Genomic DNA, 13816 nt, shown 5'->3' on the forward strand with positions numbered 1-13816 from the left:
GTTGACATCATGCTGCAGGAGGCATTTGTGCTGCTACTGCATCTTCCAGATGCATCTTTTATTCTACATACCATTAAAAATGCAGATTTTTCAACAATGAGCTCTGTGCAGCTGACGCACGACACACTACACACTGAACACTTAAAACACTTTTGTGTTACCTTGACAATCTGAATGCCGAGGGAGTCATCATCTGGGTTGCTACGCTCATTAAAAGCAAAACGCAGCGTTTTCTCCCAGTCAATAGAGATGGAGTGGAGGTACTGGTCAGCTAGTGTTAGCCAGACCTGCAAAAAGCAGCCATGGGAACTGCATTAATGTGTGCAATAATAAACAGTATCTCAGTGTAGAGAAGACATAGTTGCAGAAATGTCTCCAATTTTCAATATACACCAAGTTATATGAGTAATTACCTCAAATTTCTTATTTGACCTTAAAAATATTTTCATCTTCTTCCTGCATGATTTGTGTAAGAGGCTCTTCTGTTCTCAGTGATTCAGTTTATTTTACAAGTTCAGGGAAGTACAGGAAAGAAAGGTTTCATTGTTCATCTCCTCTAACAAGATAAAATTACTGCCATTTCCTTGCTCTCTCTTCCAAAGAGATAAAGTTATGATGTGCAATGAATAGAGTGCTGTGGTCAAAGTGTGTGTGTGTGTGTGTGTGTGTGTGTGTGTGTATTCTCATCTTTCAGGCTTTTAAAGATACTCAATACTGTGTAAGTGGGATTTCACATATAAAATACACTGTTTGTTTAATATTGCTTTGTTTTACTGGGAGCTCAGTGATACTCACATAAAGCAGAAGCTCACACTCTTATTTATGAAAATGTATTTTCATATGAGGAATAAGGGGCTCAAACTACACCAACATCCAAAGTTTGACTCTCCATTCACGCAAAAACAACCGAATTTAATTAACAGTTTGGAAAACTCTATGACCTACATTTATGTTCCCTGTGTAACAATGATCACACTGACAACTTTGTAAAAATTTGTCCCAATGAACCATATGAGAATGCAGTTTTGTACCCTTTTCCTCCATTCCTTGGGTATTCCAGTGGGGAGCCTTGCCACTGCTTTAAGGGCATCATACCACTGTAATGAACAGATAACACATAGTGCTTTAATTATGGGGTATGTATTGGCAAGAATCTGACAATATGATACAAATCACAACACTAGGATCATGATACAATATATCATGATATATCATGATACTGTTAACACAGCGATTTTTTGTTTGTTTTGTTTCTTTTTAAAAAAATACTATTTCCTGGAATTACACCAGAAATTTGCGCAAATACTACAGACATTTTTATTTGATCAGAACAGGACCTATTGTTATATCACAAAGTTTTCCACTGTAAAAACTTAAAACATGTTTTACAGACATACAATTTAAGATCCTGCTCAAATGGTCATATTCTATCAGTTCATAAAGATATCATAACATTATTTGCCATCCCAACAAAGGAACTAACATCTGCCTCTCTCAGACAGTAAACAGTGCTTTTAGAATGCTTCAAATAACCAGTATTTAATAAAACTGTGTTAAATAATAATGAATAAAATATAAACAAAAAAGAAAAACAAAAGACAAAAATGAACCTCCGCCATATCTGCATTTGAATAAATACCCAAAAATATCAATACAGTACTTTTTAATATCTATACAGTATTGTGATATGAAATATGATGATATATTGCAGAACCAATATTTTCTTACACCCCTATTTAATTACCCCCCACACACATAAAAAAGAGGCCATGTTGGCTAAAAAGCTGAAATCTGGTGATATAACAATAACACATTTACTGTAATTGAAGAGAGTGGCTCCGTGTATAACATGTTAGCTTCTCCATTTCTCATCCTACACATACTGTATACACTAACACAAACGCATAGAATATCAGACGAAGAGCCAAAATAACAGCTTAACAGTGCACCTGACAAACTGCTTTAAATAGTAAATTAGTAACTTGATGTGGTACAACATATTTTAAGTGTTTTTACCTGCTGGAATCCATTCTTTCCTAGGGATGGTTCAATTGTAAACTTCAGTCTTGTGTCAACTCCTGTGGAAAAGAGAGAATGTGTGTTTAGAAAAGTCTTGAACCAGATGTGGGTTTGCTCTCTGTGGCATCTCAAAGTGTGACAGACAAAAAAGATGGATGGATGAAAATGTGTGTATAATGTCATGCACAAAAACAGATGCAATATTTGATGAAATTGCAAAAGCATAAAAATGCTCATTTATAAATGCAACTTCATACATATGCATAAAGAAAAATACATTGATATTGTCAATGAATGTGTAAAATGTGACATCAAATATCTAATTAAATTGAAATTTCTCATCTAGTAGATTTAGCTGATCAAATGTTATGAACCAAGATCCAGATACAGCAGCTATACCATGGACTTTAAGACATTTATTTAGAGTATACTACCCCAAAGTGATTACACAGTTTTGAGAAATATTCATCTTAAAACACAACAGTCTGAGGCCTAGTGAAACCTTGTTGATATAGCTAACTGGGATAGAGCAAACTTTGTGGACAACATAATCAGTACAATTAAAAATCTCAGAAATAAGCAATTAAACACGCTTTTCAGACACATGAGCATGCGTGTGATATTGTAGTTATTACATCTCTCAACAGCTGACAAAACATTAACAAGAAACAAACTAAGGTGATGCAGGTTCAACAACAAAATGCTGATGAAAAATAACTTCATATTCCCATTTTAATTGGGACTTTTAAAACTCATCCATACTTAATTACAGCTAAAGTTCATGTTGTGTTACACTAGTTAAAACTTCTAGCGTGCACACCTGAATACATATTTATTAGTTTCACACTGGCCAACAAAGCTGTTCATGTCTGCTAAATAAATCCCGGAAGTGTTTTAACCCATACGCAACACCTCTAAGAGAGAGGTTACCTGCTTCATGAGAGATATTAAGATACCACACAGAATCCAAACACTGTATGGCATCGTTTGTTTTATGTTTGCACAGGTTTTTTGTTGTTTTTTTTTTTAGTTATTCTCTTATTTGGAGTTTGTGAGTAAATGAAAGGAAGAGTCGCTGTCCTTTTCCGCGTGGTGCTGAAATCTCTACTTCCTAAAATCGTGTAAAATCTCTTTGATACACACGCACGCGCACACACGATGTATTCTAAAGAATATTCAGCACAGTAGGCTAAACCCTTCCCAAAGACCAAACGGAAATTAAATTCTGATCTGAAGTTAAGGAGGGAAGGTCCTGACACGTCTGGGCTCCGGACCAAAGGCAGCGGCTGCGGCCATGTCTCCCTCCCCCTCCCCCTCCCCCTCCCCCTCACTCTCTCCGGTGGTCTCTGGAGGACGGGTCAGTCAATCACACGACACACGATTAAACCACATTGAAGAAGCTCAATGCTATAATATGAAGAAGTGAAATGTGTTTAACCTGCATGGGCCGCCTCAGTCGGTTTGTCCTGCGCCATCCTGTACCGTTTTACTGTCCTGTTTCCTGTCAGAGCTGCATGTGGGAGAGGATTAACACGGAAAACCCTCCCACTTCCCTGTCACAGATTAGTCTAGCACGACTGACACAGAACGTGTTTGTAGCCAGGGTCGACAAGTTTAGTCCAGAAGTTAGTGGTAATGAAGGATGTATGGATGGATGAAGGAGGGAAACATGGCAATAAACAAAAGAGAAAGTGTGGAAAGAAGAAGAAAAGCAAGGGAGGATGCAGGGAAAGGGACACAGGAAGTAAAATGCAGGAAAGGATGAACTTTCACCAAGTCATTAATAGAGTTCATAACATGGACAGATATGAAAATTATCAGAGGCTATGATACAATATTACACTTCTGAACTAAACTGAACGGTTTTTCCTACATAACTCCACCTCTTATTTGAAGACTGCACAGAAATTGGCTTCACATATAAAACTAGAAAATATAAAAAAAACCCAGCATTTTTTAGGTTTAACATAGACTGACTTTAATCATTTTACCCGAAAATATAAGGACTACATAGATGTCAGACTAACGTTTTGTTTTCTTAACTTCAGGGATAAGTGTCCAAAAAAGTCCTACAGCAAAACAAAGCATAGGTTCATTTATTAAACAATAGTTGCAATAGAAAAGTCAGCATTTCCTGCATCATCAAAATGTTACTGCAATGGTGCAAATACACTATTGCCCATAAAGTTGCAATAACTCTTTTTTTCAGACCCATTATTCTTTTTAATCCTATTTACACACATGAGCAATCACTGTGACCAGGTGCAATGATTGCATACAGAGTCCCAGTTACATTTAATCTGTCAAGAATAAGACCCATTGTTACATTCATGTCATGTGGCATGTTCAGAACTGTAAATAGTATTTATAGCTTTTTTGATTTGTCTTTATTTTTGATTTTGCTCTTTTTACTCTTGTGTGCTTTGTTAGTACTCCACTCTAGCTGCTGTAAATCTGGAATTTCCCCTTGTGGGACTAATAAAGGAATATCTTATCTTATGAAAAGAGGTAAAATATTGTATTCCACCTTCATGGACAACAGTATACATCAATACTGTCTAATATATCATCATAATAGGCTATTTGTTTGGATAATTACAGTCATACAGAACTTGTGTCTGCAATTGGCCGTTTTCATGAAACAGACTTGTATATTTTGATCATGCATACGACTGTGCTGTGGTTTTATGAATGAAAACTTTACATTACTGGTCCATTACAGGGCTGAGCTCCTTGTGCAGCCTATCATATGTTGACCTGCTGTGTTCCTATAGACTATGAAGTTCCTATGAAGTATTCAGACCAAAATACGGTGAAGAATAGCATTCATGTTTCTATTTCTTTGTTTTCTTCCTGCATAGCCTATTTAAGAAATAAAGAAAAAACAGACATCTTCTGCCTTTGCGTTTCCCTATCTATTTCTATTGCAGTGTCAGCGCCATCAGAATATGATACCGGATCACCTGGCTCTAAGGTGCAGAGCAGCCGGGGCGCGCTCCTGGATATCCCGTTCCGTTTCTTCAAGACGTTGCTGATGATGTTCCCGACCCCTCCCGAACCCTGCTGCCGCTGCTTTGCGCCCACTCTCGGCCTCCTGCCGGCGCTGGACAGCCGCTCCTGCCTCATCCTGAATCTGTTCAGTCTCCTTCAATCAATCACCTCATCGTTTTGTCCCGTGGTTATTCTGGCTTTAGGTCTTCCGATAGTGATGGAGATACCATTCCGACGCAGATGTTCCTCCAAATTAGCTTCACCGAGACGTAAAAATGTCATCGATCAAACTGGATACTGCTTAAAATCTCTTCCGGGGATAACTTGTGTGTCCGACTTCAGCTGGAAGCACCACCAAGCCTTTCATCAGTCACGTATCCCGTGAAAACAGCGATCAGGAAGCCATGGAGAGCATTTAGGAAGCATAAAGACAGACGCCCGGGTGAAGAGGAAACAACGGTCCTGCAGCCTGTGGTCGGTAGTGCTGCTGATGCTGCACACCTCCTCATCCTCCGGTTTGGCGTCACCAGGAGGAGGTGCGAGCACGGAGGGATGCAGTAGGATGGCTGACACGTGGTGACACAGGGGAGGGGATACAGAAAGATGAGGTAATGGTGGAGGAGAGAGGCAGGCCTGGACCCTTTTCTAAGACTGTCTTAAACCGTCCATTCTTATTTTAATCCATAAAGATCCGGCGCTACTTTTAAGTCCCTTCCTAAATGACATTTAAACGATGGATCACCATTTATTTATAATATTATCCTCTGCATTTTGCATTTTTCAGTATAAATCAGATATTTTCCTGTATTTAATTCACTCATCATGTAGATATTCATAAAAGCTCAGATTAAAGTTATTATATCAAAAACAGAGAAAACTGCAGAAAAAGTCACTTTTTCAGTAAAATATATTATATATGAACATAAACCAAGCGTTTCAATCCACTGTCATTTATCAAACTCCATGGGTTTTACTGGTGAAAGAAGATGACAGTGTTTCCATGGCAACTACGGAGCTTCTAAACATCCAAATGGGTCATATCTGATGACCATGAAAAGAAGATAAACTGCATTTTACACCAATTATTGACATGTATTGATAGGATTAGTGGATCAACAGTTATTAAACAGTTTAGATCAGTAAATGGTTTAGATCGGTGGTGGACATTTGGGTCTTTATTGGTTAAAGACAGCATGAAGATGTATCAAACATTGTAAGACTGGAAATCGGTTAAAGGGGTTGTGCTGCAAATTTAGGGAGACAAAAAAGATTGTTTTACAGTCACACTGATGAACTTACTTTTGTTGCCATCCATTCAGTCTGAATGATGGATGAATGGACGGTTAATTTTTGTACATGCAAGTCTAATTCTTTAACTTACACTGATCTCACTTTCCCATGGTTTGTGCAGGATATAGGTGCTGTCAAGGCCTTTTTGTTATTTGATTATTATCCATTTTTGCAGAACTTGGGACCTGTATTATGTTGAAAATCCCACAAAGATTCTAATTAAGCAAATAAGACAATTCCCATAACACAAAAAGATACTTCTAATAAATAAAAGCAGGACAGTTTCTTCAGTAGAGGTGCTATTCAAAAACTAGCATCTCAGTGGTAGGGAAAGCAATCTTGAGGTTGTAGAAATCAAAGAAATGATATTTGTAATCTAAATAGACATGACTCCCTCTTACAGATACAGTAAGTGCTTCCCAAATGGAAAACACATCCACATTTAATGATGCTTTAAATCAATATCTGCAAACAATCTGGATGATAATGACAAAGCTTTGATGATAGTGTACCATAACCATAATGCACCATGATAAATGACCTTCTCATTAGAGGTTTCAAACAGATGACTACCACAATAACTTGTTTGTCCTCCGACATAATTATCGAACGCATCTTAAGGTCAATAAATGATATAGCGACTTAGAAATAACATGTGTCCCTATTACCTCTCTAAACTAAAAACAACATTAGACAATACTTCATCTTGTAACATGTAACATAATAAATTAAATGACTGCGGTAATTGATGTTCCCACTGAAACCCTGCCTTAACAGGCATAATTAACAGTTGATACTCTACCTCCTTCTGAGCCACAATGCTGCATGTTGATAGAAAAGACAATGATGAAATGTAAATGTAACATAAAATCCCACCTGAATTAACTCGTGTTTTTCTGTTCATATGTATTAGATACAATTTTCCCACATCTGGCACCACAATCACATAGGCATGTCAAGTGAAATGAAATAATCTTAAATAAATATCTGTAGTTAGAGATATCAAAATGGGCTCATAAATATAGTTAAGGTTAAAGACTATTATTTAAAGGAGTGATATTTTGCTTTTTAAATGGAATTATGCATTTTAAAACATTTCCCTGTGGTCTACATAAACTGTAAATACTATCCTTAGGTCTGAATTCTTCATTAATTCAACTCCACAGGTCCATCTTCAACCCTATTTCTGCGTAATGACACCAGAAAGGTCGTTTTGAGCGGTGGCCCTTTAAATGCACATGAGCCACTCCATGCCTTGCCCCCTCCAGGTTGTTGACTGTGCTGCTCTGTCCCGTTCAACCACTGTTGTGTTCGTTAATACAACCAACAACTGAACATTTTAGGTAATCAGCTCAAAATTTGGACATATTTTCAGTATGGACAACTCCTGCTGCTGACAAACAATTATGTTGTACTCGGAGAAATGTTCGTTAGAAGTCTTGACCTTATATGTGCAAATGTCATGACAGAACTAGTTATAGATGTAACAAATTAAGCAGGAAGTGAAACGAGTTGTAGAAATCCACTAAATTTTTGCCAAAATGAATATGAAGATACCTTTGCAGCACCTGGAGGGTTCAAATTCAAACTTTTTGAACTATTAGGGTCCAAATACACAAATAAATGCACCAAAGACTAATAAAAGTGGGTTTAGCAAAATATGACCCCTTTAAATGTCAAACATATAGAGAACATAAAGGAACTTGCTTTAATTTCATATCATATAAATATACAATGCCATTGCAACGTCCTGTTATGTATATATCTTGACCAAAATCCCACAAAACATACAGCTAGAAAAATCAGTTAGGAGTGTTACCTTGATTGGCTTCATCTTGGCTCTACTTTGCTCTATACCCATCACACATACCCACAGTTTCCAGTGTTTACAAACTTATGTACCCCATATGAAACTTCCTTGAGTTCTTTGACTGTATTTATGTTTCTTAATGTTATTTTGAGACAGTCAAAATCAGTAATCAAAGACAAATGCATATCTGTCATCACAAATACATTTCCAAGTCACAAGAATTTTGTGTACTAGGACTTTCCAGCTGTGGTTTAATGCAAATGCTTTCACTTATTAGATAAGATCAAACACTTTTTTCGTAATACCCATATTCATTCCATAATACACATCTTATTTAATGTAGAAAAGTGTTTTCTTACGTCGCTTTTGTGAGACAGCTTGAAGGCATGCTGTGATTATGTCATAGTTCTTCTGCAGTTTGTGGCAAAGTCGGTCTCGTCTCTTGAGTTGACGAATGAGTTTAGCTGACTGCAAACCAGTACGGTATTTGACCTCCTGGATGATTGAACACAGCTCTTCAGGGGCTGAAAAGGTAAAATAATACATGACTCAACTACTGTTAAATTGATATTTTTATAATAGGTTACATTTATTTCTTTTCTGAATGTCAACCGTTTATTTTGTCAGAAGGTCAAATCATTTATTATTTAGGAATAAAATTCACAAAGTTATGTACAGAATGTCACAGCAAGTTGGAAATACTGTAATAGCCAAAGAAATGATTCCTTTGACATTAACCAGCTCAAAGCCAGACATTCAACCTTTTGCTCAGGACAATTAAGAAAGTAAACTTGATCAAATAATGTGGATCAACTCATGGTGTCAGACAGTACGTCTGTTAGATCAGAATATCACTGTGGTAAGTCTGTTTTCCAAGCTGCAGGCAAAGAGGAAATTAAAACCAGAACACTACCCCAAATAAACACACATCCACCCCCCAGTGACGGAGACAAAACCATTTAGGTTAAGAAAATCAGATGACAGAGAAACACGTATCTCTTATGACTTTACACTTGAATTGTCCCTTTTTTCTAAGTGTAAAATAAAAGGCTTGATACTGTGTATTTTAAATACAATGATCTGCTAATGAATCAGTTATCAAAAACACCATGCATCAGAGCATAAAACCAAAAATAAACTCTTAACAACTACCAAACAAAAACTGCTTTATAGTAAATTGTTCACATAATAGATCCAGTCATTTCCTTGTACAACCAATAACACATCCATACCTCTGTTTTGACCTTTTACTGCTGCATTGGTAATTTTTTTTTTTTTTTTTTTTTTTTTTTTTTACATCAAATTCAAGTGCCACACTGCATGGTTGGTTATTACAACTTCCAAGTTTCAAATTATTATAAATTAAACACTATTTTCTTATTTTGACTGACAATATCTTTAGTTAGACATCATAATCCACAGTAATCTCTCCACTGTCATTTTATCTAAACATCCATGGAAATTATCTATTTACTAAAGTATATTTTCTGTCTTACAGAAATGGGGTAATAGGACAAAGGTAAAAGATGAAGAACGAATACAAAGTCCAGAGTCTTCCTCATTCTGAAAAGATGAAAGTTTACTGTGGGAATATAATGTTGGCAGCCATCTTATCTACCCTTTCTGTATTATAACAAAAGGGGACTTTTATTACTGGCTGTCAAATCTTTCACAAACACAATATAAAAAACATTTTCTATTAAAGTTGTCCTTGAACACATTATTAAGCCATTTGTCCACCTCAGGAATGCTCCTCTAAGCAGCAGCCCTCTGCATTGTTTAAGCTGACTGAACCTCATGTATAGCAGACAAACACTGACTGCATAGCGTTGGCTGTGTTTACCGTAGGATTCCACCTCAACAGAAGGAATGGCGACAGCGTGGCACACTCGTAACATGCCATCCAAGACTCCAAGGTAACACTGTGGCTCACACTGAGATAGACTTAAATCAGATGTTAAAACTGGTATGTGTGTTTGTTACTGTGGAGGTTTACTTATCAGCACTGTCCCAGCCAGTTTAACTTCTTCTGACATCTGATACAGTGAACGCATGTAGGCAAGTCAACTTCATATTTTGATAAACTGCAAACTTAAAAAGGCAGTGTTTAGGCATATTAAATTAACAACGAGTCAATCTCTTAGTCTGGATCTTGAGTTATGACATTTCTCACTAAACCAAGAGAGAAATGAACCTAAACACTAAGATGCAGACCGAGCTGCCTTTTTTATTATAGGGATTCATCAATTGTAAAAATCTTAGCCAATACAGATGTTTAAAATAACAATTTGTCTGATATTCAATGCAGTTTTGTTATTTCCTGATTTTGTTGTTATCTTCCCATACTTTGTGCCAGTGGAACAAATACATATTCATTGTAAAATAGCAACTGAACTGTTTTAGGTCTTTATGATGACAATTTTGCATGAGAACAAATTCAAGCATACAAATTTATGATATAACACTGAATAAAACAGATCAGCCATGCTATCAGTGAAATGGCATCCTATTTGCAGACATGTTGACAAATATCTGTTATATTAGTTGACAAGGTTGATATAGATGTTCAGATGATATATCTATGCATTCCTACTTTTTTGTGTCACACACACATAAGCCATCACACACCAAATTCTACTGATAGACTGGAAGACGTTGTATAGGTGAGGGTGAGACAGACAGAGACAGACAGAGAGACAGACAGACAGAGACACAGACAGATAGACAAGAGACACAGAGAGACAGACACACAGAGACAGACTGATAAACAGACGGAGAGAGAGAGACAGAGACAGAGAAAAATTAAAGGCGCCAAGTTAATTTGCCAAGTTAGGTCTCATAGTTTTGCGTTTTCATTTCCCTAAATAAGGTAGGGTTAGGGGTATTAACGGTTGATCTATTAAGGCGCAGGTGTCAAACATGCGGCCTGGGGGCCAAAGCCGGCCCACCAAAGAGTCCAATCCGGCCCGCAGGATAAATTTGTGAAATACAAAAATTACACTGAAGATATCAACAATCAATGGTGTCAAAATCGTTTTAATTCAGGTTCCACATACAGACACATACAGTCCAATTCGATTTCAAGTGGGTCAGACCAGTAAAATATTATCATAATAACCTATAAATAATGACAACCCCAAACTTTCTTTGGTTCTTTTGTGTAAAAAAGTAAAATTACATGAAAATGTTTACATTACCAAAATATACTTTTACAAAAAATGTGAATAACCTGAACAAATATGAACAAACGGAAATGTCTTAAGAAAAGTAAATGCAATTTTACCAATATTCTGCCTGTTATTAAATATTTTGTGCGATTGTAATGTACATGTGTAGATGATAAACTGACAAAAACAAGGCAGAATATTGTTAAAATTGCACTTGTTTTTCTTATGACAATTCAAGTTGTTCATGTTATTCAGATTTTTAAGGACATTTGGTAGATGTAAACCTGATCATAATATAATTTTACTTTTTTCACTTTTATTATTTTACTGGTCCGGCCCACTGGAGATGAATGTGGCCCCTGAATTAAAATGAGTTTGACACCCCTGTATTAAGGGGAATACTCCTCCCTTTTATGGAGCTATGGGGCCATCCTAAGCACACCAAACTCTCTCCCAGTCTCTCACCTTTCTGGGCCAGGTAGTTCATCTGATGCCTCCTGGTGTGTTTCTCCTGGAGCTCCTGGAGGAAGCTGGACGCGGTGTTGCTGCGGCCCAGAAAGGCATCAGATCCGGACGCTTCGGTGGAGCTGTCCCAGCTGTCCACATTCCTCCTGCTGCCTCCGCTGTACGTCTCATACAGCTCCACCAGAAGACAGTCCACGATGGAAGTCCTCGGAGCTCTCACCTCACCTCCCGAGCATTCGGAGTCGGTGTCACCAGCCATGTTAGTCCTTGGTGTGGCAGTCCCAGTGCCAGGCGGAGCTCCGTCTTCTCCAGAGACGTCCTGCTGTCCCGGAGATGGTGATGATGATGATGTGTCATTCGGGGACTCGGCAGGGCTGGTCCACTGCTGAAAGCCCGTAAAGTCATCCTGGAAGGAGGCGGTGGAGTTGACAAAAACTCCACTTTCCTCCTCGGAACACACACCGCCGTCACATATGTCAACTTCCAAAAGTTCATTCCCGTTTAATTTAACCTCCGACGCCATTTTTCAGTCACCAAATAATGTAAGATACAGTTATATAAAGCTTTTCCAAGTAAGTAGTTACATTACTTCAACAAATTAGCAAAGGTTTCAAAGTTTTCTCAGTTCGAGGAGGATAGAGTTCCTGGAGCGCTCCATTCCTCTCCTCGGAAAGGTAGGAACTAGTCTGACAGCTTTATTTCCTTCCTGAGGGTTGCAGAGTCGGTTTCCCTGCCCCCCCCCTGCAGACTGAACAATGGTCCGGCCCACTGGCCAACTTACAAACGGCTGACAAAACTTTCTTCCACCGCGCGACAGGTGCAGCAGGTGCGAGCAGTTAATGATTTGACCAATCAGGAAGAAGCCCAAGGTTTATCCACCAATCCGCATCCTCCTTTTGGAAACGCGACAGAGATCCGTAAGCACATGTTAACGCAATATTTTCAAACGTATAGTGAGATTTAATGTTGTTAATAACGTTGTATGCAAAGCTCAAAACTCACCATACTACATTAACCCCCAAAGACCTAGAGCAGTTTTTATGATGCCTGACCTGTGCTAGTTTATTTAGTTTTTGTCAAGTATTTCTACAGTGTCTTTGTAATATTCTTTCTAGTAGTATAGTAATGACAACAGTTTTTGGACACCCTTAAAAACGGACACAGTCTCGAAAAAATGTTATGAAATATCTGAAAACTCTTATTATTATTATTATTTTGTTTATTGCAAACAAGGAAAAAACAAAACAAAAAAAAAAAACAAACAACACAATTACATTCTTGACTGTTTCGACATATCATGCCCTGAATGTGTTTCATTGTCTTACTAAAAGATCAAGTTTTGACCTAGCTAGAACATAGCATGTGCAGAAGGGACCATGTGGGTTTGGAGAATGGAAATGTCCTTGGCAGAGTTCACTGATTTAAGAGTGATTTTTAACGCAAAATATCACAAATACATGGAATAAAGAAAAAAAAAATTCCATCACTGTTTAAAGTCATAAATAATGAAACATTTCCACTACATTGTTCTACATTACTGTAGCAGGGGACCTTTATCAAAAAATTCTGTTTTGAAACACAAAAAATATATATTTTTCTGTAAATATTTCAGGATAATATTTGAGATTGTGTAACATTTTAAGGGTGTCTGAAAACTGTTTTCCAGTACTGTAGAATTTTTGTACAATATATACTACTTACTCATCCTGTTCTCAGATAAAGGCTTTGCTGATCTGAAATTAGTATATTTTAAATATTCATTTGTGGGCTTATAAATGGATACATATAATTACAACGTGTAAGACAATATTCTATGGGAAAACTTAGTCTGAATATTAATAGTGGCCATAGAGTATAAATTATGGTGGCTTTAATAGACCAGATTTTTCAGTTTTACAGGCTTAAATGGCATTTCGTAAGCTATGCTCTGGGGAATAAAATGCAAGAACCCCATTACACTTAACACCCTTAATGGAAAAAGAACAGGTACATTTATTATATCTCAGAACTACATTTACATCTTGGTCTTCAAATCAGCTGACTCCGGCTTCCGTAGCTGAGCGTCACATGACCC

The 13816-nt window shown here is 37.3% G+C and overlaps 1 protein-coding gene across 5 annotated transcripts in view; it reads right to left on the reverse strand.

Annotated features, from left to right (window-relative positions):
- tbc1d30 (TBC1 domain family, member 30) overlaps positions 1–12406 on the reverse strand; it is a 23548-nt gene extending 11142 nt beyond the window's left edge. Inside the window, exons 1-5 of one of the 5 annotated variants that reach the window (XM_030149887.1) lie at positions 11743–12406; positions 8470–8634; positions 2017–2078; positions 1032–1097; positions 162–287 (exon numbers count right to left, since the gene is read on the reverse strand). In XM_030149887.1, the coding sequence (XP_030005747.1) occupies positions 162–287; positions 1032–1097; positions 2017–2078; positions 8470–8634; positions 11743–12265 (942 nt within the window). In that variant the 5' untranslated portion in view covers positions 12266–12406. Of the gene's footprint in view, positions 1–161; positions 288–1031; positions 1098–2016; positions 2079–3457; positions 3683–4982; positions 5532–8469; positions 8635–11742 lie in introns of those variants that run through there. The other 4 variants (XM_030149888.1, XM_030149889.1, XM_030149891.1 and 1 more) reach the window with 4 other exon arrangements.
- Between the last annotated feature and the right edge of the window lie 1410 nt (positions 12407–13816).

The sequence above is a fragment of the Sphaeramia orbicularis genome, chromosome 12 (assembly GCF_902148855.1).
Source record: "Sphaeramia orbicularis chromosome 12, fSphaOr1.1, whole genome shotgun sequence".
NCBI classification, from domain to species: Eukaryota; Metazoa; Chordata; class Actinopteri; order Kurtiformes; family Apogonidae; genus Sphaeramia; species Sphaeramia orbicularis.